A 27846-nucleotide genomic window follows, 5' to 3' on the forward strand; every position below is an offset into this window, starting at 1 on the left:
TCGTCCGCGAGCGCAGGTGAGGTCGCTGCAGTCGCGCTCCTGCGATCAGCCGTGCGAGAGGTTCGTCGCGCGACGATTCCGTAACCGCGACTCATCGCGCCTGCCAACGGCGACCTTCCGTCCGATTTCTCCCGCACGCGTGGCAGCCCCGGCGGTCGATCGCGACGTTCCTGTGCCACGGGTGCTCGTTCTCGCGGGACATGTGATGCTGCGCATCGTGGTCCGTGCCCGAGCCCCGCCATCTTTGTCGTCGCCGCCGCCGCCGCCGTCGCGAAAACGGTCTCGGAGAACGTGGCCCGCGACGCTCGTCGGCCGCCGTGGGATTCCCGTCGCCTGAGAAAACCCCCGCGTGAGTCTCGTCCTTCGAGGTCGCGACGCCCCGACGTCTCGGTGGCTCGCTCTCGCGCGCGTCTCCGGCGTGTCGGTTCGTGATTCGCGGGGCAACGAAGCGGCGACTCTCTCGCGCGCTCTCTCTCTCTCTCTCTCGTCGTACTCTGCGAGGACTCGCGCGGAACACCTCCCAAGGACACTTCCGGGACGTCCCAAGGACCACTCCGGGGCATCCCGGCAGCATCCCCGATCCGCGCGCCGGTGGGATGCTACATTGAAGCGAGCGGGGGCGAGCGTTCTATGGACCATTCGCACGAGTGAGTATATGGATTGTCGCGGTCCGGATTGCGTGTCACGCAGAGGCATTTAATCGGCCGGCGCGAGACACGAGACGCCGACGGGTGAACCGAGGACGCGATTCGATTGCGCCGATACGATGGCGATTCAGGGGCTTTCATTATTGTTATGTAACGGAGGATTGGGCCGTCCGATCGCCGGATAAACAAACTGGCACTATCAGGCGCGATTTTACGCGCGGCCTCGGCAGAATGGCCGACCCGTAATTTCAAGACAGTCTTTCTAAAATGTTTATCTGTTTGTGGCTGTGCGGTGGAGTTGTTTGCGTACGCATGTTAAGTCTGATCTACAACTTTCGCAGCGGGGAAACGTTCTATTTTAAACAGGCGAATTGATACGCTGCAAAAATTTGTGAGCGCGTATAATGTACGGTTTATCAGCTCGCGCAAATCTTTTAAACAGAATGTTTCTAGACGCGAAGAGCACATTGTAGATTGGGCTGCGGTTTCCTGCAGATATACTCGAGATGTAACGCGTGTTTGTACTGTGCGTTACTCGAGACAAAGACTTGCGTGTAAAACATTATCCTGAAATCGCAAGTCGGAGTCTAACAAGAGCAGTTGGCTCGTAATTTCACAAGACAATGTTTTTTCATAATAAATTCAAGACAATTTTAGTCTTTGTTTTAGGTAAGGGCCTGAGCAGAATTGCTGTCCTGTACGCTTAAGACGTAATCCGAGACGTAATCCCTAATCCACAATCTTGCTTTAAGTAAGCTGTAAGCCTTAAGCCGTAAGAATTTAACCACTTACAGGTGAGAATGAGGGGAATAAATGCCTGTGATTGATTAATTTCTTACGGTTTAAGGCTTACAGCTTACTTAAAGCAAGATCTTGGACCAGGGGTAAGACAGTTATTGTGCGATACCTCAAGACAAAGGCTTAAAACGTAAAACATTGTCTTAAGGTTGTTTCCAAGAGCACAAGACAATGTTTCATGTTTTAAATCCTTGGCCCGGTCTGCAATGAGTTGTTGGTCAAAAGTCGGGACTGTAGGTTGATCCTTTTCCTTTTTGAGTGGAAGAAAAAAAGACCGACATACAGTTTCGACTTCTGACCGATAACTAAAAACTCATTGTAGACCAGGCCTTTGTCTTAAAGTAACGCGCAATAAAGCCTAATCTACAGTGTGCTCTTTGCGTCCAGAAACATTCTATTTTGTAGCCAACAGGTACGTTTAAAAAATTTGTCGATAGATTGTACAATCGTGCGTTGTCGGCAAAGTTTTCAAGCGTTTTGATTCGCTGATGTAAAGATGTAGAATGTAGTCGACATGTATTACCAGCTCCGTAACACCAACATTTATATATTTCGACTAAACGAGGACCACTCGACTTGCAGTCCTCACAAATCCGAATACGGCGTGCGTTGTAACGCGTCGCGAGCGAATTTAAACCATTGACTTTTGGATTTAATTCAATTTCTTTTATTTCTCTTTTCTTCTATACACCGAGGCTGGTCTAAAGAAAGGCCGGAACAACATCTATGATTTTTATTGACCGCATCTGGCGAATATAAATTTCTTATTGCGAAAAATATTACCCCAACCAGGATTCGAACCTGGGACCTCCCTCAATCCGTGACGGGTGTCTTGCCTGGCCGGAACGTTTGTGATTTCTTCATGTTGTAAATAAACTGAACTTTTATAATTGCGACACCAACGCCTGGTCAAGGCTTCTAGCTCTTTTATTCATTTACTTTTTAAAATAGAATGTTTCTAGACGCAAAGAGCACGTTGTAGATTAGGCTTAACTGTCTCGTGGCTTAAGAATACAAGAGAGCCGTTCTGCTCAGGCCCTAACGCACAATACCGCGATATGTCTCAATCCTGAGACGTGTGCGACGAAATGGAAGGAATAAACGTATTTGTATAAACACGAGACAATTTTATTGCGACTACTAATACTAGATGAGTATGTGATAAATGTTGCCTTGAAACGATAAGTTTGCCGTTCTGTTGGAGCCCCTGTTGACTAGGAGAAAATGAGCCTTACGTTGATTATTAACTCTGTAATCACAACGTTGAGTCGCTCACGACTCATGCTACATTTCCTTTATTTTTTACGCACGCACTGGTACAATCTGAACTGAAAATAATGTCGATGGTATCTTTCATGTTCTTCCACGTGTTCCGGTCGCATTTATATCTGTGACAAAATTGTAATTTTCACAGTTACATCTTACGTGTTTTACGTTGCGATTGTAGGATTAATAAGAATATGTTTCTGCGTGTCTGGCTTTGAGAGAAGGAATTATGCGCCGATTGTCACGGAAGAGGATTTTCTCACGATCAAAATGTCTCAAGGTATAGGAAGATGAGGCTGTATTTGATCAAGGTAGTTGGGTAAAAAATGATGAAGTTACAGAGTTTCTTTAAACTTGCAGCAAAATTAATTTAGATATCAGTACGTGTGTGTGGGTAAAATTTGGATTTGACTTACCGTACAGTTTACGGGATATAATCACTTAAAATTAACTGTTTCTAACATTTCGCTTCTCGCCATTGGCTGCTGAGGTAGAAAACCCGACACTTGGACATCGCTTGGACATGTATTTGATCAGTTTTTGACGTCAACTTTTCTCCAGTTACTTTCTTATTAATGTGTACTCAAGTCCGGGGATTTTAATTCCAAAAAATTGTGCCTTCCTCGATGAACACTTCGACAGTTTCTCTAATGCTAATTAAATCTGACTGGCATTGTTCGAGTATGCAAAAGTGCCACGTCTGTCTCGCCAATCCGCCAGGTATAACCGGAAAACTAATCGGCTTAATTCATTTCCGCCGTGAACAGTAGTCACAGAAGCATAACAGAGGGTTAGCGACCATGACGCCTGAGACCGAACGTCATTGTTTTCGAGCACACTTTAAGCAATCCATAAGCTGCAGAACGGGATCTGTGACCAAGTTTAATAAATTAAGAGATTGATTGTTAATTAACCGTTAAACATTTGTCTGTTTGGAAGACTAATGAAACACATATAGAAAAATGAATGATGAAGATAAACGAGAGTACGTGGACACGTCTGATTCTTGAGAATAGGAAAAGTAGATATACAATCTCTATGTGTATTAAGGTATAAACAAATTGTCTCTTCTAAAAATTTGTTTAAAAAAAGATTGGTGCCATAAGTAATCACAAAAAAAACGAAAGAATCAACGTAATTAATTGTACAATTTTTTATATTTAATTTTATATTTTTGCAGTTTTCCGTTACAGTTTAACGTAATAGTGATAACAGCAATGAGATAATTTGTTGTGTTTGTATAAATATTATTTCTGTACACATCCTATTTTTCATTATTATAACAGTTAATAATTAATTGTAGGGCAATATATTAAAACTCTTAATTTATAATAATATATATTTATCTTTTAATAAATTAATATAAAATTTAATAATAAAATGAACAAATATCTTTATTGGAATTTTGTTTATTTTATAATACAAAATTTTATTGATTAATATTTGTAATTTAATAAATATTAATGAGTGTGTCGCGTCTTTCCTAAATTAAAATTTGTCATTTAAAAAATCTTTATTAAACTTGTCCAGTAATATAAAGTTATATGTCGAACCATTTCACTACGTTTATTTGCGATCTATTCAATTTTTCTTTAAACCATGAAAAATTGGATGGTCATCAGTGATCTATGAATATATTATCTTGTTAGATCGAGAAATTTTGTTCATTTATTAGAATAATTTTGAGAAAAGCAGCTTTGCACGAGCATCGTGAAACTATTCCGCCACAATTCTAAAATCCTTTCTCGTCAGTTCCAAGTGAAACTCGGATAATAAGACTTTTCCTTTCTCCTCATCATTATGGTTGTTCTGTCGTTATTTATTGTATACTTTAATTTTCAACTAGCATCATATATTTCATACATCACTCGATATCTGGATCACGCTGTACTTAAAGTAATTCCATTCGACATAGTTGCAGCTCAGTACGTTGTTCTAAATCGAGTTTTATATATATACATAATCATCAAGGAATAAGAGAACATCGTATACAGTTCTTTATTTTACTCATATAAATTATTTTTATATAATTTACTATTGAAGACAAAGGCAATGTAAATTATAGTCAAAGATCAATACAAAAATTAATTTATTTGGTGAAACAAATTGGAACTTTACGCGTGTTCATAAGGTGGAATTTTCCATTTAACGTATGGCGTTGATCTGTAATTAAATTTTGATGATTAAACTCGCCTGTCGACCGAAAATATCCAGTCTGTTTGTTCTGTGTTACCGTATTTAATTATTTCTGTACGCTATATTTAATTATTTTTGTATTTTATTTCAGTATTTAATTACTTTTTATATTATTACGCGTGTCTGTGGCAAACGTTATGGAAATATAGAGGAAAGTCCCCTATTATGAGATAAGCTCCTAATATGAGATAGTAGGGTTTTTTGCTAAATTAATAGGCATCATCTAGTGGTGCCATTGTGAATTTATTGCGCTTGGAGCGCAATTCGTTTGATGGAAAATTCACTGTTAGATCGTGTAATTGTTGTGAATAAAGATTTGTGATTAAATTTCGATGCTGAAAACCTGCTATCTTGTATTAGAAACCTATTCAACGATAGAGGACTTTCCTCTAATAATGACAATTCTGATTTAACAGTATATTGAAATTGTACAGGATGGATTATAATATTATTGATTGTAGTATATTGAAATTTTATACGGGATAGATTTTTCATTTTTCGGCGACATTTCGCGCTGGTGCGATCGATTCTCCTCTCGATTCAAAGTCGCACGAGGATTATCGGCGAAGGAATCGGGCGGATTTAAAATTATACACTATTATCATGCAGCAAAATGTTTTCCCACACCGGGCGACTTTCAAATTGCATAGAAATCTGGTAGGAGATCCGTGAAAGAGAGAAGGAGCGGCATTACTGCAGCAGCACCGCGCACACGGATACGCTGCGTTGCTCGGTAATGGTGTATTACTGGCTCGCAATCAGTGGCCTGTCGTCATGTCGTGAGTCATCGAATGCCAGTCACAGCTGTACCTTCGAGTAGTATGGGATTGCAGAAACAGACCGCGTGGAACTTTCTTGCCGCGCGCAGATTCTCGAGGCTCGCCTGCGAATTCGCGGAGAAACTTCGCATACCAAGTATTAATAAATTTCATTATCGCACACAAGTCGGATTTACACTTTGTAACCAATTGTGTGTAATTTTATTCCCCTCAACGTCAACGTCGTCAACGACTCGTCGAGAGTTTCTTGAATCGATTTGTTCCTTTCTCGGCGAAGGTGTTGTATCGTGCGATGTGTGCGCATTTTGGTTTAGACGGTTAAAATTTTTAATCGTTAAAAAGTATATTAACAAGTAACGTAAACGCTCGAGCAAGATAGTCAATCACTACCTCTATTTTAATAGTTTAATCAGACATTGATAACTGCCGATAACAGGGAATTCAAGAATAGGGATACTGTGTATCCGACCTTAAGGCCTGTGTCCACGGTCCTTGGTACACGTGGACCAAGTTCTAGCATCGTGGCCTCGAGAGATATCAAGGTGTACAGTGATGGACCGAACGGTTGCAACAGTTTTCATTTTGAAAGATGTGGTCGTTATGGTAATAAAAAAATAAAAAGAAAGAAAAATTGTGGGCAGTGTGAGTTTTTTCTAAATGAGTTTAGGAACGTGCATTTAGATTCAAGATTACGTTCCCAAATTTTTGGAATATCTTACTCGATGGCCATTCCGAAGCCATTTTGAGCGATTTCCGCTATATTTCTCGAGTGAAATTTTCCTCAGAGACTGTGTTTCGGCACGTAAACGTGAATCCAAGTGCGCGTCCCTAAACTCATTTAAAAAAAAGTGTCGCGACCATTCTGGCCATCGCCGTGCATGAATGTAACCCTTGCCCGCCCCGTAACAGCAGGGGGATGCGATTTGTGCATCCCCCTTGATGCAATCTGGCGCGTATACTCCACGGAGGAACGTCGTCGTGGAGCGCAGGCGTTGTACACGCTCTTCATCCCCACTGGCGGCTCTGCGCTCCTTTTCGGGGTAGGGATGGGCTCACGCTAACCCCCGGGGGTGCAAGTCCTCAGTGAGAGACTGAACGCGACCCCGCGCGTGCCGCGTCACCGTAGCGATCGAAACTGTACACACTGTGTACATATATCCTATCCCCTACACACACACACACACATATATACGCATACTTATGTACATATGCGCGCATATTTGTACACAATCTCTATTTTTGTACCGACGGTAATTAGATGACTCCTTTTGTATCGCGGAAACACGTCCAACGGGAAGAGGATTCGTTGTATACATAGGTACATGCATGGTGTAAAGTGGTAGAACCGGCAGAGTCCACCGTTATCGATGGGTAGGACGGATATGTCAAAAACGCTCAACGCTTATAGAATGTGAGTAGACCTGTGAAAAATCCATAACGCCCCTTCTCTCCCTCCTTCCCCCTTCCGTCCCTTTTTCGCAACAATTTCCCCATAATTTCTCCGTGATTGCACACTCCGGACGAAGCGGCTCGTATTCGGTATCGCGACCGCGTCGTGAAATGACGGGGTGTATCTTGGGGAGAAAGAGAGAACGTTACTCGTACAAGCCTCCGATAATTTTCTTCTTTTTTTTTCTTTTGGATCTTGCCCAGTGTAAGCGGAATTGTCCAAACCGTGTCGTCGTAATTTATATCGTTCGCTCGTTTTAATGACATTGTCTACCCCTGTTTTCCACGGTCTCTCGAGGTCTACGTTATGAAGAAGTGCAGGAAACCAGGCAAACTTATTGATAAGGCTAATATGGGATTGGCAAAATGGCTATAGCGATCGTGGCTCTGAGGACCCGCTTCAGCTGGAAATAGCAGGCAGATCCAGCAACGGGAGCTGTTGACGCTCCTCAAGATCAGGCTTAACTTTGTCAAGTTCAGTGATAAGAATCCTTCGTATCCGATTGCTACGTAGCATAGAAATTGCACCGACTGTCGTCCGTGCCAGGCATTGATCGGCGGCTCGCATGGCGCCGCGACGTTATCGTGCTCATCTGCGATATATTCGGAGCGCAGTGCTGATATGAAATTTCCGGGAACATCTTTGAAAGCTGATGGTTTGATGCTCTAGAAAGATTCTTATTAATATCAGCGTGTAATGCACACGTCCACCATTTATCCAGTTTGAAATCTGAAAGATTACAACGTCGATCAATATTACACAGATTTTTGCTGAAGGTGTATTTTGCTTTGGCGTTGTATCTCGTGTTATAATTTGGTCCTCAGTGGTCTGTTAATTGATGCTGATTATGGTTCATCTAACAATAAGCCTCTAGCTTTCCTTGAAGATGAAGTTGCGTTAATGATGCTTTGTGTTTGTCACAAATACAAGTGAAGGTTTATGATTACAACAAATAATACTGTCAAGCCCGTATCAGACTACAGATTGAGATTGAGATTATATTAAAATGTGACCAATCAGAGTAAAGTTTACTAATCTCAAGTTTAATGAATTTTACTCTGGTCAAATTTCGATCTAATCTTAATCTCAAGTAGTCTGATACAGACTTTAGAAATATTAATTGTTTACTTACGTATCTAACAATATTGCAATGTTCTAATACTTATTCCATAATTTCTAGCATGTCAAGACCATCGTGCAATAAATTGATCGATAATATTATTGAGAAAATTAATTAGTATTGCTGTAAAAATATCGACCTGTATTAACTGTAGTTTATCTAATCTATCCCTTGTTGAAAATTAAAATTGTATATTAATATCGATTAATGTTAGTGATTACAATTGTGAAATATGCAAGTGTTTTCGAATTATTTGGAAAATTTAACTTTGTGAAAAAAGGAAGGAGACGGAAACCTAAAGTATAAAAAATGTTATACAAAATATAATTCTTTGATTTTCTTTGATAATAAAAATAGAATTTAATTTTTAGTTTAGTTATTTATTTTTGAAATTATTTGAATTATTATTTGAAAACAGTTCTATGGAAATAATCTGTGAAAATAAAAAGTAATTATTTTAATCGGTAATGAGCGCCACTACACTCGCGTATTGAATTTCTCACGGGCTATTGCGTGTTAACATAAACACGCAATGTTATCGTAACTTTAGTATCTTACCTTTTCATATAAAATATAGATCGTTATTTCGAGAACGATGGCATGTAAAGATAAATTTATTTAGAGAGCAGTAAGATAGGTCATTGTTGCAAACAACCTAAGAATAAATTAGTTTAATAAAAAATGTGTAAAAAAATGTGTATGATACTACGTTAATAAAAAAGGAAAGAAGTTTCATGAGTATTTTATCAGGGTAATGAGTGCACGCATCAATTAACCTTGTGTAATTATTTTTACATTTGTTCTCCCTTTCTCTTATTAAAAAGAAAAACGAAACGTACAGGTAGTATTTTATTATTGAATTTTTAATTTCCTAATTTATATCTTACTTTTAAGTCCTTAGACGACCTGTAATATTTTTGTGTCAAAATTCAGGAAACAATTTTATAAGTACGTCAGTTTTTTATGATAACAATGTGAAGAATGTACAATAGGAAAAACATTTGACGAATCAAAATATACTTTAAAATATATTTTTAAATACACACGTACATCAAAATCTATACGCGATGTATAAAATTATAAATCGAATTTACAATTCTGAGATCTGATGAATTATAGATCGTCATAAAGACTTTATACAGTCGCATGTATTTATATACTATATTTTTGTATACTGAATCTAATATGATGCTTAAAATTGAACTTAACTTGGAATTTTATCTGACATCTTTCATCCTTCCATGTTTATTTTTAAACTTAGATTCTCGCTTTATTCCATTGGTTTTTTTTTCCATTTGTTCTTTGACTTCAATCATCTATTCTGTCACACTATCTTCCTTTTTTCGCCTGGTGATCTTTTTATCTTTATTCTACAATTTCCGGTGACCTCTGTGCTACTTCTGGATTCGTTACTTTTTTAATAGCTTGTTAATTTTTCCTTGGATGAAAAATTTTATCGTATATTTGCGGTAAAAGACATAATTCCTTAAATAAAAAAGAAATTAGAGCGCGCATTTTTGCATTCTTTTATTCATCCTCATTAGACAATTAATTACTTTTGTATTAGCCGATTAATCGCTAAAAATTAGAAATAATCGTACATTGATTTAAAGTACATTGCGGTTCTCGTTATTTATAGTGGTAAAACAGGGTTAACGTGCTATGAATATATCATAAGCGTGTAGATGTATATAAGATGGTAGGCAGTGGAAGACAGTTCAGAGGGTACGGCAGATATAAAGAAAACGATCGTGTGCACAGGTATAAATAATTTTATTCGCTCTTCGTGGCTTCCGACTTTCGATTCTCTGTTACTTTATCCTGCAAAATTCATTATGGAATTTTTTTCAGAGTCTTCCTAGGGCTTTGAATCACGATAACTCCCTTCATACGTATTTCAATTTACATAATGGTTTATATATCGGTTGGTCGATTAATCCAGAGAGACGAGTCCAAGGCGGATCGCTTGGATTGGTCTCCGTCTTTTATTATCGCCACTTGGAGCGGTCGAGGTCGTCCGATCGTAACTGCTTGAATGGCGGAAATGCCAAGACCAGACGAGTGATCCTGTGTCGTAAGGTCGTCAGGTCTGCTCGCGGTACTGACCACAGGTAGTTGGAGGAGGTCAAGGTTTACGACTACCTGAAAATTTCTCGACCGAGCGTCCAGGACACGAGATAAAGTTATTACGTGCCTGTTCGAATAGATGTATCTGTCCGATATCCGGACGCTTTTCAATTGCTGTGCCGTAATGAGACTATTCTGATAGATTAGAGACTGTCGAAATGGACGGATAGTTTATCAGATCAGTATGGATAATCAATTGTGAGCTGTATGGATGTTGCACGATTTGTTTTTGCTGTGATAGATCGATACCAAATTCGAAATCACTTTGTGGACGATATGTATCGTACACGTGTATGATTACGATATCGATTGTGTGGTGGAATGTTTTACAATTGATCTCTAGAGAAAAGTGGTCTCCCTCGGCCAGTATCGATTACGTGGCGGCTACGCGATCGTTCCTCTTCACCATCGAATTCCTAGTCGCGCCGCGGCTCTACAGGCTGATTCACAACAAATGTAACGTGATAATTCAATTTTTTGAATAAAAAAGATACTTTAAACAGAAAATTTTACCTAAAATCTTAACAACTGAGGTAATATCTGGATGAAACATTCAATATTTCGATCATGTTGAAATATTCAAGGGAAATCTTATTGTTAGCAGAGGAAAGTCCTCTGTTATGCGACAGGGTCTAATATGAGATAGCAGGTTTTCAACGTCGAAATTCAATCGCAAATCTTCTTTCACAACGATTACACGATCTAACAATCAATTCTCCACTAAACAGATCGCACTCCAAGGGCAATAAATTCATGGTGGAACCAATAGATGATGCCTATCAATTTAGCAGAAACCCTATCTCATATTAGGAGTTCACCTCATAATAGGGGACTTTTCTCTACTACAGGACGAAATGCAAGTCCGTCTTTTTGACGATGGTGCGCAACGGAGCATAATATATTGAGGTATATTTCCGTGAATCGTTCTGTACATATACGTAGGCGATTCTGTCGGAATTGCGAGAGCGCCACGGTATCACGATGCGCCGGCGTCGAAATATTGAGCCGATGGTACCGCGTTAGAGACCAGCACGTAGACAGCTTCAACGCGGCTCCGAAGACATGGGGTAAGTCCTCTCTCTGTCTCTCTCTTTCTCCTCATCCTCGTCTTTCGCTCGCGACTCTCCCCGATCGAGTGCAGATCGCGTGCTCGAGTTATTATAACGGTTCTCCTGCCCTCGGGATCTCCAAGACCCCACACCTTCGGTCTTCGACTTCTCCGCGCCGGAAGCGCCTTGGCGCACGTCGGCCATGTTGCAGAGATAACAATGGTTACACATGAATTTTTGATGGTCTTATTATAAGGCATCTCGATGCGCGAGGTACCTTTTATCGGCATTCTTTAGGAACTAACTGATGTTCACTTAAAAAATCAGCAAAAATCAGCCGCTTGCATTTTCCCAAGGAATATTCGTACATTCCTGACAGAAAAAGCAGGAAGACGTGATTTTGTCCTGCAAATATAAATTGTTTGCCCCCTTTCTGTTTGCAGTAAAAAAATTGAGAACATAGGCAGAATGACGGCGATGACGCAGGAGGAGATAATTGCTGGAGCACGGACGATCGCTCAGGGTCTGGAGGCTCTCCGGGTCGAGCATGGTGGTCTGCTACAGGGTCTGCAGTCCCAGGACGCGCCAGCCGCTCGGGACAAGGCTAGTCTACTATCTAAGATCATCGAGATGATCGACCTGGGCTTAGGCGAGGCGCAGGTAATGCAGGCGCTGGTGAGTCACCTGCAAATGGTGGAGGCAGAAAAGCAGAAACTGAGGACGCAGGTGAAGAGGCTGTGCCAGGAGAACGCCTGGCTCAGGGACGAGCTGGCCGGCACGCAACAAAAGTTGCAAGCGAGTGAGCAAGCCGTAAGTATTGTTGATACCACGGTTAATCGTAACTTAATCATTTTATGTGGTGCGTGCAGATATAAAAATAATTTAAACCGAGATTTCGAGAATTTTTCCACAAGTGTATGTCGATCGTACTTCAATTTTATTTTCGATATATCACAGTGTGAGTTGTGTCTGTCGTTAACATATGCATAAATATTTTATTATAAAGATTAATTTTTCGAGATGTACATAACAAATTTTGCAAATAGGTTTATGCCATGTATTCTGAATGGCAATAAATAATCGTAAATACTTTGTATTTCTGATTAAAGAATGCTAAAGACTTGACAATTTCGACGAGTTCCTTCACAGACGAATTTTTCAGCCGCGATCGTGAAAATGTTATCGACGAGGCCCCTTTTTATTAATTATTTTCTTTATTACAACAGTTTGCTTGTGATTTTTCCCAGCAAACTTATCATCTTTCCAATCATGTATTTTGCAGGTTGCTCAATTGGAGGAAGAGAAGAAACATTTAGATTTTATGGCCAGTATGCGACAATACGATCCGGATCCATCAACAGAAGATGAAAATGCTAAGGATCGACCGAAGGACGACCCCGTGGTGGATCTCTTTCCTGATGACGATGCGGACGATCGCAACAGCAAATGTAAGCGAATCTTTCTATCTTTGAATTATCGCAGTAGTAAAATTTCTAACATTAAAGCTTGTATAAAAATAACTACTTGCTAAAAAATAAACCATATGTAAAAGATAGAAGCAAATAATAATTAATAATACATGGAAAATGATTTGATGAATGATATAATAAGAACAATTGTGATTTAACTGAAATTTTTAAATAATATTTATAATTATAACTTTTAAATCGCGAGGACTAATTTGCAAGGCACTTCAGAACTTGAGAAATATTGCATGGTTATTTTTTTTTAACAAAAATTTCTATTTTTTCTTTCAGCTATATCTCCGACTCCGCCGTCACAGTTCGCTCAGCAAGTGAATGCCGGTTACGAAATACCTGCACGTCTACGTACCCTACACAACCTGGTGATCCAGTATGCGAGTCAAGGCCGTTACGAAGTGGCCGTCCCGCTGTGTAAACAAGCATTGGAAGATCTGGAGAAAACTTCTGGCCATGATCATCCCGATGTGGCAACCATGCTCAACATACTTGCTCTCGTATACCGAGACCAGAACAAATATAAAGAAGCTGCGAACCTTTTGAACGACGCTCTGGCGATTCGAGAGAAAACGTTGGGTGAAAATCACCCCGCGGTAGCAGCGACGTTGAACAACCTCGCGGTGCTGTATGGGAAACGAGGGAAGTATAAGGAGGCTGAACCCCTGTGCAAACGAGCACTGGAGATCCGCGAGAAGGTACTGGGTCGCGATCATCCGGATGTGGCAAAGCAACTAAACAATCTGGCACTGCTGTGTCAGAATCAGGGCAAGTACGAGGAGGTGGAGCGCTACTATCAGCGTGCACTCGAGATCTATGAGGCTAAACTAGGCCCGGACGATCCAAATGTTGCTAAAACGAAAAACAATCTGGCATCTTGTTACTTGAAGCAAGGAAAGTACAAGGATGCCGAGGTACTGTACAAGCAGGTGCTCACTAGGGCGCATGAGAGAGAGTTTGGTGCCATCGATGGTGACAACAAGCCTATTTGGCAGGTATGGAAGTAATGGGTCACCAGTACAATTGCCTTCAAAGCTACAAACAAGTATTTAACCCTTGGAAGTCTAAAAGTAATAACCAGGAGATTCTAGAATTATATAAAAGATAACTGGCTCAATAAAATTTATAATTTATTTGCTGCAATTTTTTTCTATGCTTAAAAACTTAACTGTAAAACTTTTGGCCTAAGAGTAAAATTTCTTTTTGTCAACATGACAACTAATAATGAAAAAGTAATGGTCATTATTAATTTGTTATTTCAATTTTTAAATACATTAATGTGAACATTTAAGATACACTAGTGATTCACTGTTACAAAATTTCTTTGATATTTGTTCTTTGGTATTAAGATTTACTCTATATTAGGATATTTTATTGTTGAGGAGACTAAACTTGTACTTAATTTGTATTTAACTTTTTTGAATTTTTGATGACATTTTTGGAAATGTAATTATTTTCTGATTAATCTTGTGATTTATGTTTTAGGTGGCTGAAGAGAGAGAAGAGAATAAGCATAGGAACAAGGAAAACACACCATATGGCGAATATGGCGGTTGGCACAAGGCCGCGAAAGTGGATTCCCCTACTGTCACAACTACCTTAAAGAACCTCGGCGCCCTTTATCGAAGACAGGGTAAATACGAAGCTGCAGAGACGCTCGAAGATTGCGCCATGAGATCTCGAAGAGAGGTAGATAACATTTTTATTAATTATTTTGTTAAAAGAGTACACATATAATTGCAAATAATAAAAGATTTCTTGCAACTAACAAGTCTCTTTGCCTTTCGCACACGCAGCACGTACAACAAGTGAGTAAAAGCTTAGCACTATTCTGGTATATTGCATGCTCTTTGCACATTGCAAAATTACACAAAGTTACTTTTTTATTTGCATTTAAAATACCTCTTTTCATTAACTTTTTAATTTACTTAACATGTTAACTATTATACCATGTAGTAATATACATATAATTAACATTATATGTATATCATACGTGATCTTGACAAAATTTTCTTCTCCAAGTTACGTATATGATCTATGCACAAGTAATATTTCAACAATTAATAACTTTAAAGTAAAAAACCTGTGATTGAAAAACTACTTTATTAGCCTGAGAATAAATTTATTGTTTGAGGCATTGACAATCAATATGTTAAATAATGTTAAATCTTTAATTGTATCAAATATTAAAACCATATATTCAAACTTTGCAAAGTAAAATTTATGATTCGTATGCAATACAAATTAATAAGATATATACAATGTAAATTAACAGAAATTAAAATTTGATTGAATTAATAAACTTCAGTAATATAGGTTTATTGTATAACCATTTGTTTTTATTTCCTAGGCATTGGAATTGGTGAACAAGGCACGAGTGGCACAGCTGCTGGGCGACGAAAAGAGCTCTACCAGACGTGGCTCGCGATCCAGTCTGGCTAATAGCGAACATGAACAAAGTCACGAAGAGGTGAGTCTCTTCCTGTCTCCTGTTTGTCATTTCGACGTATAAATTAGCCGTATGCACTTCCGCATGTCATGCAGTAGTTGACACAAACACTTATAGCCGTCTACTATCCTTTTCTTCTTTCTTTTTGTTCTTTTTTACGTTTCGTCCCGTCGTCCGTCACGTCCGGCACAACCTGATCTGACCGAATTCTGGCCGAATCTCGTCGGCGACCGCACACGCACGCATACGAACGCAATCGAACGCAGGCGAACAGCTCGCTGCCACTGGTGCAAAGGGCGCTACATGAAGGACAGTCAGCGGCGAGCAGTGGCCAGCACCAACATGACGCTAGTCATAATAAACCCGGGTTTAAAAACAAGATCTTCCAAGCTTTTGGCATTCACTCATCGTCGACATAGGCCGAGCGGATCCCGTCTTCCGTTTCTCGTTAGCTTCTATTCCGCCTTACCGCATCGTCGAGTTCGTTCTCTTCAGCTGCATATTCTGTATTTTTTTCTAACAGTTTTTATCTATCCTCTTTCACTCTCTAATGCTTCCTATCACACTTGTCTTAATCTAAATGCAGAATGTATAACGTACTGCAGCTAAAGAGAACAGATCTATTTTATCGTGCTTTCATTCGTCATCTGTCAGCGATTTTTTAAATATGACGTCACACTGAATAGGTAGATGTACTTCTAGGACGAGCAAGAACTTTAAAATGTGCCCTCTAATTTCATATTTAATATACCTGCAACTGATTCATATCAATCGATTCACATTCGATTGATTTCTAAATATCTTTTGGTATCGTCAAGTAGAAAACTATTAAAATATTAAAATTAATTTCTCACATTTGAAATAGGATATTAAAATGTGAAGTATTAATAGGATTTATCTTGACTTCAGTATAAACTCAAAGTTATTTTTAGATAATTATTAAATCACATGAAATAACCTATAGTTATTTTTTATACAAACTAAGAGAATGTATTTAAAAAAACGATGAATTCAAATATGAATGAAGGTGTGTCAATTCATAGAATGGCATAAAAACGTGGTGCATATCGAAGTACAATGTGTCTATCCCGAGTATGCTCTAAATAGAGCGCATCTAACTATCTTGTGATAAAGGGTGACGCCTAGTATAAAAGGATATTTCCAAATGAATCACCCAGTACGAAATTATTTGCAAGATTCTTCTCAAATCAGCAATTATAACGTTGACGTTTTATTTTATGAATTTTATTCGTCCAAAATAGTTTATGTTGAAAGTTTATATTCAACATACATTTTACTGCACACTTTGTAAGGCAATCTATACCGTTGCTTCCCAAGATGAACAAAAAAAAGTTTAGTAATCCTTTTTTAGAAGACAATAAGATGGTGATGTTTGATGTGGCATTTCTCTTTATTCGTTGATGTCAGATGCAAATTGAAAACTTTTTTACGTGGTTATACATAGTTATATACAGGGTGTATCGCCATTTCAATTGGGACACCTTGTATAATTTGCATTTATGAGACTAACCTTCCAGATAAATGCTTCCTCGCACATATCTTAAATGTAAGAAATAACTGGACCAGCTTATTCATCATAAATCTAGCATGTTTATCACAAATACAGCATTGAAAAGAAACAAAATTTGAAAAGTTTAGTATTTTAGACTGCAAAGAACATTAAAAATCATACACGTATTATCAAAGTACATTTCTTATTAATATTTCTTGTATAACATTAAGAGATGTCTTGGTAATAATAGAGTATATCGATTTTTTTGTGTTTATTACTTCAAACTATTTTGGAATATGTCAGATTCAATGCCTTTCAATTTCGAAGAGTAGCATTTTTATGCATTCTATTAGATATTTTATTCATTATAATTATTCGTTAAAAAGTTTGAAATTATGTATGGAACAATTTAATATTAGATAACGTGATAAAATGTTTACGTTGTAAGCTGCGTTAATAATGTGGCGTAATCAATGTGAAATTCAATACTTTTTTTTATTACTTTTACGTAGGCATTTTACAGCAGGCCCAGTGATTGTCTTACATTCATGATTCACACAAAGAGATTGCAATAAACGTGCGCATATTCGACGCGTTGCTTTTAACTAAAATAAATTGATGCAATTAGGAATTGATAAAATCTCAGAAATATATAAATCTCAATTAATAAGCGTTAATAAAATACGCATTAATAAAGTGATTATATTTTTTACTTGTCACGCGTTATAAAATTTGATCTAAAATTTCTTCTTCTTGTGTTCCAAATAGAGGAATGTATCTATTTCTTCTTTGTTTCTCTTTCACCGCAAAATTTGATAAAATTACGCACATGTCATTTAAAAGTAGTATTATCGTGCAAGTAGCACCTTTGCTTAACTATATAGTACAGTATAGATTCGCAAAGCAACGCAAAAAATTAGGTCTATTAACGATTAAAAGGCCTCGATTAAAATAGGCAAAAAGATTATTTATGTAAAAAGAAATGTTGTTATGAATCTAATAACAATTATGAAAATATTCCGATTTTTATTCAATTCATTGTGCACATGTATAATATATATGTATCCATTACGATATAAATTGAAATGAAAATCGGAATAACATTTATTAAACTTATCGGAAGATATATTCCAATGTTTTAAATTAAATAAAAATTGGGATACATCGAAAAATATTTACGATGTACTCTGATTTTTATTTATTTTGTTTTATAAAGAATTTCTTCAAGTTTGCAATGCAGTGATATATCTCATGTATTGATAAATATTTACGATAGCATAGAACATATCGGATATTTTGCGTTATAGATCGACTTTTAAAATTCCACACGTGGCTTTTAGCGATATTTCGATCACAATTTGTACATTTTATACGGTTCAAAACACGATTGCAATTTTGGTCATTGACCGTACAACATCTTGAAGATAGGAGATAAGATGTTTTGAACATATATTTTATTTACAGCGATAAATAATACACAATTGTATAGAGAAAAATAGATTTCAAATATAATTCAAACATGAATATGTATCGAATATAATTAAAATTTTCGTTAGAGAGATAAACATCAAGTTGTAATCTAAAAAATATATATTCGAAATATATTTGAATTATGCTTGAAATGTATTGAACGGTGACAAAAATGACGTAGGCGATATCTCTTATAAGATCTCAACGGTGCATGCGAAAGAAGAAATAATGTTTCTCTTGTGGATTTCTGCGTTGTGAGGTACCAAGAGTATGTGATTTCGATCGAAAAATAGATATGAGTTTTATATATTCTATAAAGCGATATACATACAGCAGTCTTAATACACACACACATTCTTTTATAGATAGGATAATTTGTTATATAAATTAATGGTTATTTTATTCTCGATTAAATTAATAGGTTAAAAATGATGAAGGTAGTGCCTTGAGATTTTAATAAATAATAAATAAATTATTTTCAAACGGAGATTCCAGTTTATTCTTGATTTCTCCATTGTACAACGTTTCGAGGTTATTATAGTTACTACTCTTTATTATAGTTACACTACAAGAAGATAATTACAGTATAAAAAAATTTTTTTTCAATAATGCTTTCAATAATTTTGTTTTAAATTAAGATTTAGTTAAGATTAAATTATCTTTGAAAAATATATGTATATGTTTATTTGATTATATTTAATTTTTTTTGCTGCATAGCTATATCAATGTATGACATACAATTGCGCTTTTCTGTTAAATTACCTGTTCTTTTACATTTTGATTCTTGTTATTCCATTACAAAAATATTAAAGTAAGATCGAAAAATGAACGGTTTATAAAATACTTAATTTCGTTATTTTTGCTTTTTTCAAACTTTATTTTTTGATAAGTTTATTTAAATAATTTTACATAAAGATACTATAAGAGAAGAAACAATCTGTTAAGATTGTGTAAGAGAAAAATGTATATTATATTTTTAAAAATAGGCATGATTTTGAAATCTTATAGATACGCTCTTTTATCTATAACAAAACTATGACCACAAGATGTTCCGAAAACAAACACCTTTTATCTACATGACATCTTTAATAAAATTAATATTTTAGAATTTTGTTAACAGTAATAATTTCTAGTAACAAACAACACACACAAAAGAAGCTTTGAAATTGAAAGCAAATACTCCATTTATTCTAGATCCTCATTTATCTTAGAACAGCTTTCTCATTCTAAATAGTAATTTTTAGTTTAAGTATTCTTTGAGTACATGTTTACCGGTTGTTGTGATAGAATATTCTTCGTATTTCCGTATACAGAGAGAAAATGAACGAAAGGCAGAACGCGCAATATCTTTTGTTTAATGAAAGATTTAGTTTGCATGTATTCTAATGTTTTATTAGAATACATGATTGGAGTTGAATGTAGGTTCCAAAGTAAAGAAGTAGGTTCTAATTTGTCATTTTTTATAATAGAAGGTTCTCAGTACTTTTAATCTGAAACGTTATGAAGGCATGTAGAAGAAGTTGTAGTTTACGAGACGTACAATGTAACATATTGGCAATGAATGGAATATTGTGCATTAATTTTCTCCGCACGTAAAAGTACTTGTGTTTAACTATATCGTTCGTTCTCTGGATCAACTTGCGTTGTCGTTTTTGTTTCGCTTTTGATTCTTGAGTATATATTGAGCGGAATCCAAGGTACAGGATGAGGATGGCGATGATGTTAGCGGAGATATATCACCTGACGACGAATGGATAAACGATAAGGTGCGTATTTTTTCGTAGAAAAATATATAGAGTTTTTGTTTCTATATTATTAGTGCACAGAAAAAATAACTGGTTGCGATTATCCTTGATCATATCCGCCACTTCATTTCTTTTTAGATGTGTCCAATTATTTCTTTTAAATGAATAAACGTTTTCTGTTGATAATGTTGAAGCAGCAGGTTAATAAAGATGATACCTCTTTTAGATCAATATATTTTTTACAAGGAGTAAAAATGTTGCTATGTTACATAACATTATCTATTTTTCTAAATAATCAAATTACTTTATATTGAGAATAAAAATTGTCACACTTTGGCACATAATATCGTTATTTAACTTTCATTACGCATCATCTTTAGTTGCTTCTTCAATTCTTGTCTTCCAACATTAATGATTGCTGTGAAATTGACAATAGCGATAATGGTGAAAAACGTAAAGTAATAATTCTATTGAATGTAACAAAAAGAACAGAATGGGCGCTAATATCAATGATGATAGTTATAACGAAGAAAGTAGCGGAAGGAGTAAAGTGTAAATTTGTTACTGTGTGTAATTGCATGCCGGAGCAATATTTGTGTATCATAAGTGTTTCCTTGATTTTTGTGTGCTTGCTATGACAATGAACTATAAACACTCATTAGTTAATTTAAAACTGTGCGCTTCTTTCAGCAGTTATATATTAATATTTTATATAATATTATAATTATAAATGTCTTGTGTCTTCAATCGAAATAGAATTGAAGCTAATATTAATCTGTAAATTGTTAAACTTATTACAGAAGAATAACAAAAAGCAAAAAACCATATAAAGTGCAGAATATTCTTGACAGAAACTGGGGAAGTAAAAATTTTCCATTAATTTGTTTAATACACGGTTCACAACTGTTAAAATGCTTTTTTCATGTATTGATATTGATAATTGGATGTCACATTTAGAGTAAGAAATACGTTAATGTTTAAAACATAATCTATTATTCCTTTATTCGATTTATTCACTACATATATTCAAAGCTTTCTTCAATTATTATATTTCTATGTTATTTAATTTCTAGCACTTTATTATCTATAAAACTAATTGAAGACACGAGGACGATTTTTCCCACGTTTAAGATAATCGGGCTTAAATCTTGTTTCCATTCTGTTACAGGACTGGAAATACGCCTTTCGCGCGAAGTAAAGAGAACTACTATTGATGCGAACTACTATTAGACTATAATCTAAATGTGCGAATGATAAGACGAAAGGAGACTCTGCATTGACCGATGATGACCATTATGTCTGGACGTCGTTCACATACACGGCACACATTCCAGCTGCTATTCTCTAACGAAAAACGCACTGTATGCGAGCTAGCTCAACGTTGCTGCTAGTTTCTCACTCGTAGCTTCATGCGGTCAATTTTACTACGGCGCGAATTACTCTTTGCCATGCTTCGAATGTTAATTTGAATGAATCTGAAAGATATCGAATAATCGAATCAAAATCCAAAAGGATCATGGTCATTTGTCTCGTGTACATCGGTAAAATATTGTGTGTACATATTATTTATTTATTTCGGCATTTTCTTCGATAACATTATGATGTGTTGTCTCTCTAGCCGGAGCTAGAGCTGATCAGAATCAAGTTATATATTTGCACATCATTTGGTATAAATGTACTCCTACCCGGTTGCTCTTTACATCGATTATTTTACTCATTCGTGTAATCATCAATACTCATTTATGCATCATACATTTATTATTTGTATTCGGCGTACGTACATTTTTCAGGTAAAATCCATGTTTCTTTTCACCACGGTAATTGAAGAAGTTTCTTATACAAGGTATCTTAAAAATAATTTTTTAAATCTAAATTTCAAGGAATAAATCTTTCGAAAAGAACTATGGAATTCTCTAGATAACGTTTTTGTGTTCCTAATGGTACAAAAATTGTGTTTTTGCAAATCGAAATATAAACTTGTGAATATCTGAGTATACATTTTTCAATTTGTCATAGAAGGATTATCGTTAACGACTTACAGCAATGTTGCAGCCAAAATTGTGAGCATAAAAATTGTTTATTTCTTTATCGAGCAGCTATAATAATAAAAAAAGATAATAAAGACATTCAATTAATTTAAGTAGGTTTACATACATGATGCATTCTTTTGCGTTGAATTGCATGCGAGCTAGTAATGTGTGCATAATGCGTGTTTCTCATAATTTGCTAGCTTGTACGGAATTTTAACGAAGAAAAATGCACTTTCTGCCTATACAGTTGTAGATTAGATGGTTGCAATCTTTTTGTTTTTGATGAATTTCGGTACGCGTCAAATCCTTGAGATCGTCTTCGCGACTTTGACACGTTCCACAGTTCATTAAGAAAACGAATTTCATAACTTTTCCGTCCGCAAGTGTACGCGTAGTTGGCATCAAAAAGACTGATATTTTAAATTACAGCATTTGATATTCAACAGGAAAATGTTTTCTTTGGGAATGAAAGTACTGATAGAACATAAAAATTTTATATTGAAGTTTTTTATTTAGCAACAATTCGTTGCCTTTTCATCTTTGCAACTTGTATCATTGCGTGACTCAAATCAACTTCGATTAACATTGCTTCGAGTTGAGAGACAGAGGAGCGGAAAACGTAGGTCTAAGCCAAATTCTAATTGTTAAATTATATACAAATATAGCTTGATAAATGTATATATTTTTCGCGTTTAGTTATGTAAAAATGTATTTGAAATATATTTGATCTAAATGTTGTTGAAAGTTATATCAGTAGAAAAATACTAATAGAATAGAAAAATGTTTCCCTTTCCTTTTTCTCAAATGTATTTTGAAAGTCGTGAAAAGAAACTTAAAACTTAGTCTTTTTAATGCCAACTGCACACTTACGAGTTTTAAACATCAAAATAAAACTTAGTTTGTAACATATCACTTCTCTTTATTATTATGTGTCTTGTTATTCTTCGGTCTCTATCAATTTGAGAAATAAATAATTTACAATCTTTTTTTTAATTTTAAGCGAGAAAATTATGTTAGTGTCTTACACTATTTATTGTTTTGTGTTTTTGTTGAAATTTCGAAATGCACGAAAGAAGTTAAGCAGCAAGCAAATTGACGAATTATAACTTTCTTAGACTTATCATTCAATTTCCTATTCTCGAAAATATTCGACTACGCATTATACAAAACACTGTAAAATAATGGAAACTATATACATGATCGACACTACGCAATATTTTATGGCTTCAATATCGGGTTTACACATTTAATTCACAAGTCTCGTAATCTAATGCGAGAGAAAAGAAAAATATCGAATGTTTACTTACTTGAAAAACTTAATCTTTTTATTAAAAAACTTTTACCTATTTGTTTATCACTTTCAATGTTCTACATTTCACTTTGTCTTCATGTCTATGATAGTTCCAATTTGTGTGCCTGAGAGCTGAAGGGCCTAAATTTTCTGTTAATTTAATTAAATTTAACAAACATGTATCATCAGCAGGCTCCATTAGGTTTCATACGTCATAAGATTAAATTTTATTTATAGGGAAGTGGTTTTGAAATTTTAAAAAAGATTAAAATCTTAATAAATTTACAGAGATTTCATGATATTCAAAGCTTAAAATGGTGTCTGTTGAGGCTTGAATGCTTTTTCTGCAAGCGGAATTTAACATTACTTTTAATAAAATTACAAATTAAGAAAAGATATATTAGTCAAACCGATCTAATAAATTCAAAATGCATCTTATGAAATGATCTAATGTATGCTTTTTTATATTATTTTAGGATTTATATACATATAATGTTTTGGTATAATTATGAGAATAATAAAATGGCAAGGAGAATTGAGTGATTATCTTATTATTTGTATATAGATACATCAATGCATATGCAATATGCAACTTTCTCTTGATAAATATTGTTTTATATGAATTGATTCTTTTTATCATTCTATGTTTAAAAGTATTGAATTGACGTTTTCAAGAAAATAATGCTTTATAAGATATTTCACCTTGTATCAGGATAGAATATGAAATAGCTTATAAGCTATTCATTTTTCGATATTGCTTTAATAGTTTCTTACGGAGAATGATAATGAGAATTAATTTATGGAAGAAAACAGATTGAAGAAGAATGAACAAAACATCGTTAACTTTAAACATGGGAGCATCTTTATTTGGTATAAAAATCATCACGAGTTACTCAAAATAAAGTAATTTTTATTTGAAACTTTGTTCCTTAAATGCTTCTAAAATATTTAAGATGGTCATTTAAAATTGATTTATATTTATATAATAAATATAATTGTTTACGTAATCATAACGTGCTTAAAAAACAAATAATATACTTACATCACGTTTTTATTTTTAAATAAAATGAATGTTAAAAAAACGAAATCTTAAAATATGAGAATCGATATTTATTTATATATAAGAAATAATAAATGAATAACAAATCCATGTTGAATTTCCAAAGTATGAATTGCTGTATTAAATTAAAAATTAAATTTATTAATTTATTATTAATATCCGTATTTCTTTTTTATAAAACTAGAGCAACACAAGCGCGCGCTTCGCGCGCGCCATTGTTCTTCCACATTATATTACATAAACTGTCAAAATAACCCTCTTAAATATAATACAAACTGTCGAAACCGCAAGTCGAAGTGAACGACTCGCAACGAGATCGAAACATAAATTGTCAAAATAACCCTCTTAAATGCAAACTGTCAAAACCGCGAGTCGAAGAGAACGACTCGCAACAAGATCGACACTCGATCGAGTTTCGAGAGAGCCAATCGGCATCGCGGAAAAGCGACAACAATGAACTCGCAATGCCTTTTTTAGATAGGGATTATTTATTTGTAGAAACAATTGGATTGGAAATTAGAATTAATTTTATTATTATCGTTAAAATTCTAATAATCTTTCCTTTTCTACGTAACACAAGTAGAACAATTCTTTTCTTACACTTGTATAAAAAATCTGTATGGATCATTATTTCATCGTGGAAGAACGCAATCTAGAATTAATATCATTACATTTACGAAGAATTTTTCTAAGATAATGATGCTTTTGTATTCGGTATGTGAATGAAACCAAGAGATAGTCTAAATAATATTCGAGAAGTATATTATCGAATCACGAATGGATACATTTACATATATCGATAAGTACTGTTTTATTATAAACACGCGGTTGCATATTAGTGGAGCTTTCGAAGAGTCTTGTAGCTCTAAGGTGCAAATATATTGTTATTTAATGACATGCATATATGTATAAGCTTTGATTTATAATAAATATTTCCACTTACATATCCTGTTTGCCTTGTTGAAATTTTTGTGTATTGTAACATACACAAAATTTACATACACAAAAATTTTCAATAATTGGAGCACTATTGCAACAGCATATTCCTGAGACTGAATCAAGTAAAACAGTCCTGTACTACTTTTCCCTCAAACAGCTATCGAGATATCATAAGCTAAACATTGAAAAAGTTATAAATTTTCTCTTGAATATCTCTAAAAGTATTAGGCGAATCATTTTTTTTCTGCGATCAAAAGTAAAAAAGTTATTTGGGGTGGGACATTAAATTGGGACACCCTGTATATCTACGTCCCATCTATCTATAATTTAAGATAATGTAATTTTCCGTGAAGATCATATCCATATTTATTCATACAGTTTATAATTAATATACTTATATTATTCGTCGTAAAAACGCCACGATCTACAAGGACATCTGCGCGAGCAGACGTCCTGATGCTCTGATAGCCATATGAACCATTTGGACTTATTGCCAATCGCGGCGGGAGTCTTGAAGAAACGCGGGATTTATCAGCCTGAAAGACGCTCTTCGGCGTCTGTCAGATCGACCAGATGCGGAACGTTTCTACGCGGAGGCCATTGGTCAAGAACCGAGAAAGCCTCACGTCGCTGCCGTGGGTGGTCACGCGGAAGGTACTACGACTTCTTTACTCCCTGAGGCAAGACCGGACGTTCTTTTAACAGGGATTAGAATTTTTTAGAGGAAGAAATTAGAATTCTGATCTAGCATGTCCGAAATGTTGAGAGAAGAAGGGTGACTCAAGTTGAAATATTTTCACGCGACGTAAGATGAGATAAAAGTCCTTTACAATCAATAAAATTACGCTTAAAATATTTGAACTGATGTTCAAGAATATCCACGGGCTTATTGATATTAGATTTCACTTATATTACATACATTAGAACTGTGAAATCTCTATAAAGTTCACTATCTCACAACCTTGCGGCAGATATTTAGAATGCCGTTATAAATATCGCAATTATCTTCAATTGCATCGTTGCAGTAAATTGCACGGCATTGCTACTAACGAGATAATTGTTGCACTAAACAGAGCTGGAGAAAAATTAAATGCAGGTATTGCATTATTTGCGCGTATTACGATGACACATTGCGATGGCAAGTTGCACATTTGCCGGAAGGCTTCCGTATTCTACGTCATGACAATACGCCGTTATCGTACGATACGGGCCGTACCTTGGGCCAAGCTGCGCGAGTAATTTTCCAAATAACACGGGTCCCGCGATCTATCGATCGTTCGTGATCCATTGCGTCGGTCGCGCGGCTCGGAAGGGCTGATATTATCCTCCGAAGCGGAAATTGTGCATTCCGCCACCCGCAAAAAGCTTAACCAATTTCCTCGCGTAACCAATGACGCAGTGACGCAATTTATTTATCACCCGGGGCTGTACTCGGTACGGTTAAAATGAGGCAAATAAATATAGAAGTGAAAGTTCATATCGCTTATATAGCGTCAATTCAAGAAAACAAAAATATATTGGTTCCTCTTAGAAGCCATTTACATATATTACATTTGCCACGCGAGGAACTTCTATCAGCGATTTAATTCCGATAAGATACGAGATTATATTCTTCCTGGAAAGGAAAGTAATTCTGGTCTATCCGACATCGGCGAGGTACAGCTTCGGCGCGCGCGCGTTTCATCGCCGTTCATTAATTAGCGATAGTATCGAGTCGCGGAGTGTTTTAGGGCAGCCGCGGAAAGTAGCTGCGCGCGCGACAGGCGGGGCCCCCGTTAAAAATGCACGTTAGAGAGCATTAGCGTTTCGACGCGAGCTAGATCGCGACGTGAGATCGCGATTAAAAGGCATTTACACGGCGGATTAAGAGTGACGCACGGTCCGACCGTGTTGCCTCGTTAAAAGCGCGGAATTACACGCGCTGGAATTATGCGTAAATCCGTTGGTGATAGCCGCCTTTAAATATCGGCGCCGGTGGCACCCGACTACATAATTCGCCAGGCGAGTCGCAGTAAGTTCCTGAACCTGAATAACTTTATGAGGGAGCTGCGAATTAATAATAGATGCGCTTTGGGAGAGACGGGGCGGGTCGGGGAAGAGACGGGGGTGGAGTGAATTAATTTATGCGATCGCGTGTTTCACTTGGGCATTATTCTAATGTCAGTTAATTTATGTCGCTTAAGTCGCTCATTAGCATTCGATGGCATTTGATTGTATATTATAATCCTTCGAGTTATCTCTTTTCATATTTATTTAAAGAGTCTCTTTTACCGAGCCCGTTTCCGAGGACCTTTAACTCAACGGAGCGTATTTTTAAACTATACGTCTCGGGGAAATAAATTCACGCGTGTCTCGCTCATTCATTATTTTAGATTCTGTAGATTGTCAGATTCCTTTCCAACGTAGAAAAGGTCAAATTTTCCAACAAAAGCGGCCTTT

General features: G+C 36.0%; 1 protein-coding gene across 5 annotated transcripts; it reads left to right on the top strand.

Moving 5' to 3' along the window:
• LOC105563633 (kinesin light chain) lies at positions 1 to 23947 on the top strand. Of its 5 annotated transcripts, none has more exons than XM_012015374.1 (8): positions 1 to 647; positions 11876 to 12242; positions 12715 to 12880; positions 13190 to 13905; positions 14396 to 14599; positions 14707 to 14718; positions 15261 to 15380; positions 15626 to 17896. In XM_012015374.1, the coding sequence occupies exons 1-8, from the start codon at positions 631 to 633 to the stop codon at positions 15776 to 15778; spliced, it is 1755 nt and encodes a 584-aa protein (XP_011870764.1). In that variant the 5' UTR covers positions 1 to 630; the 3' UTR covers positions 15779 to 17896. The 5 variants fall into 5 exon arrangements, with proteins under 5 accessions (XP_011870764.1, XP_011870762.1, XP_011870763.1 ...); XM_012015372.1 differs by lacking the exon at positions 1 to 647 and adding an exon at positions 6767 to 7097; XM_012015376.1 differs by lacking the exons at positions 1 to 647; positions 15626 to 17896 and adding exons at positions 6768 to 7097; positions 21256 to 23947.
• The last annotated feature ends 3899 nt before the right edge of the window (positions 23948 to 27846 follow it).

This window comes from Vollenhovia emeryi, unplaced genomic scaffold (genome assembly GCF_000949405.1).
Source record: "Vollenhovia emeryi isolate VEMERY1.0 unplaced genomic scaffold, V.emery_V1.0 DF939173.1, whole genome shotgun sequence".
Classification (NCBI taxonomy): domain Eukaryota; kingdom Metazoa; phylum Arthropoda; class Insecta; order Hymenoptera; family Formicidae; genus Vollenhovia; species Vollenhovia emeryi.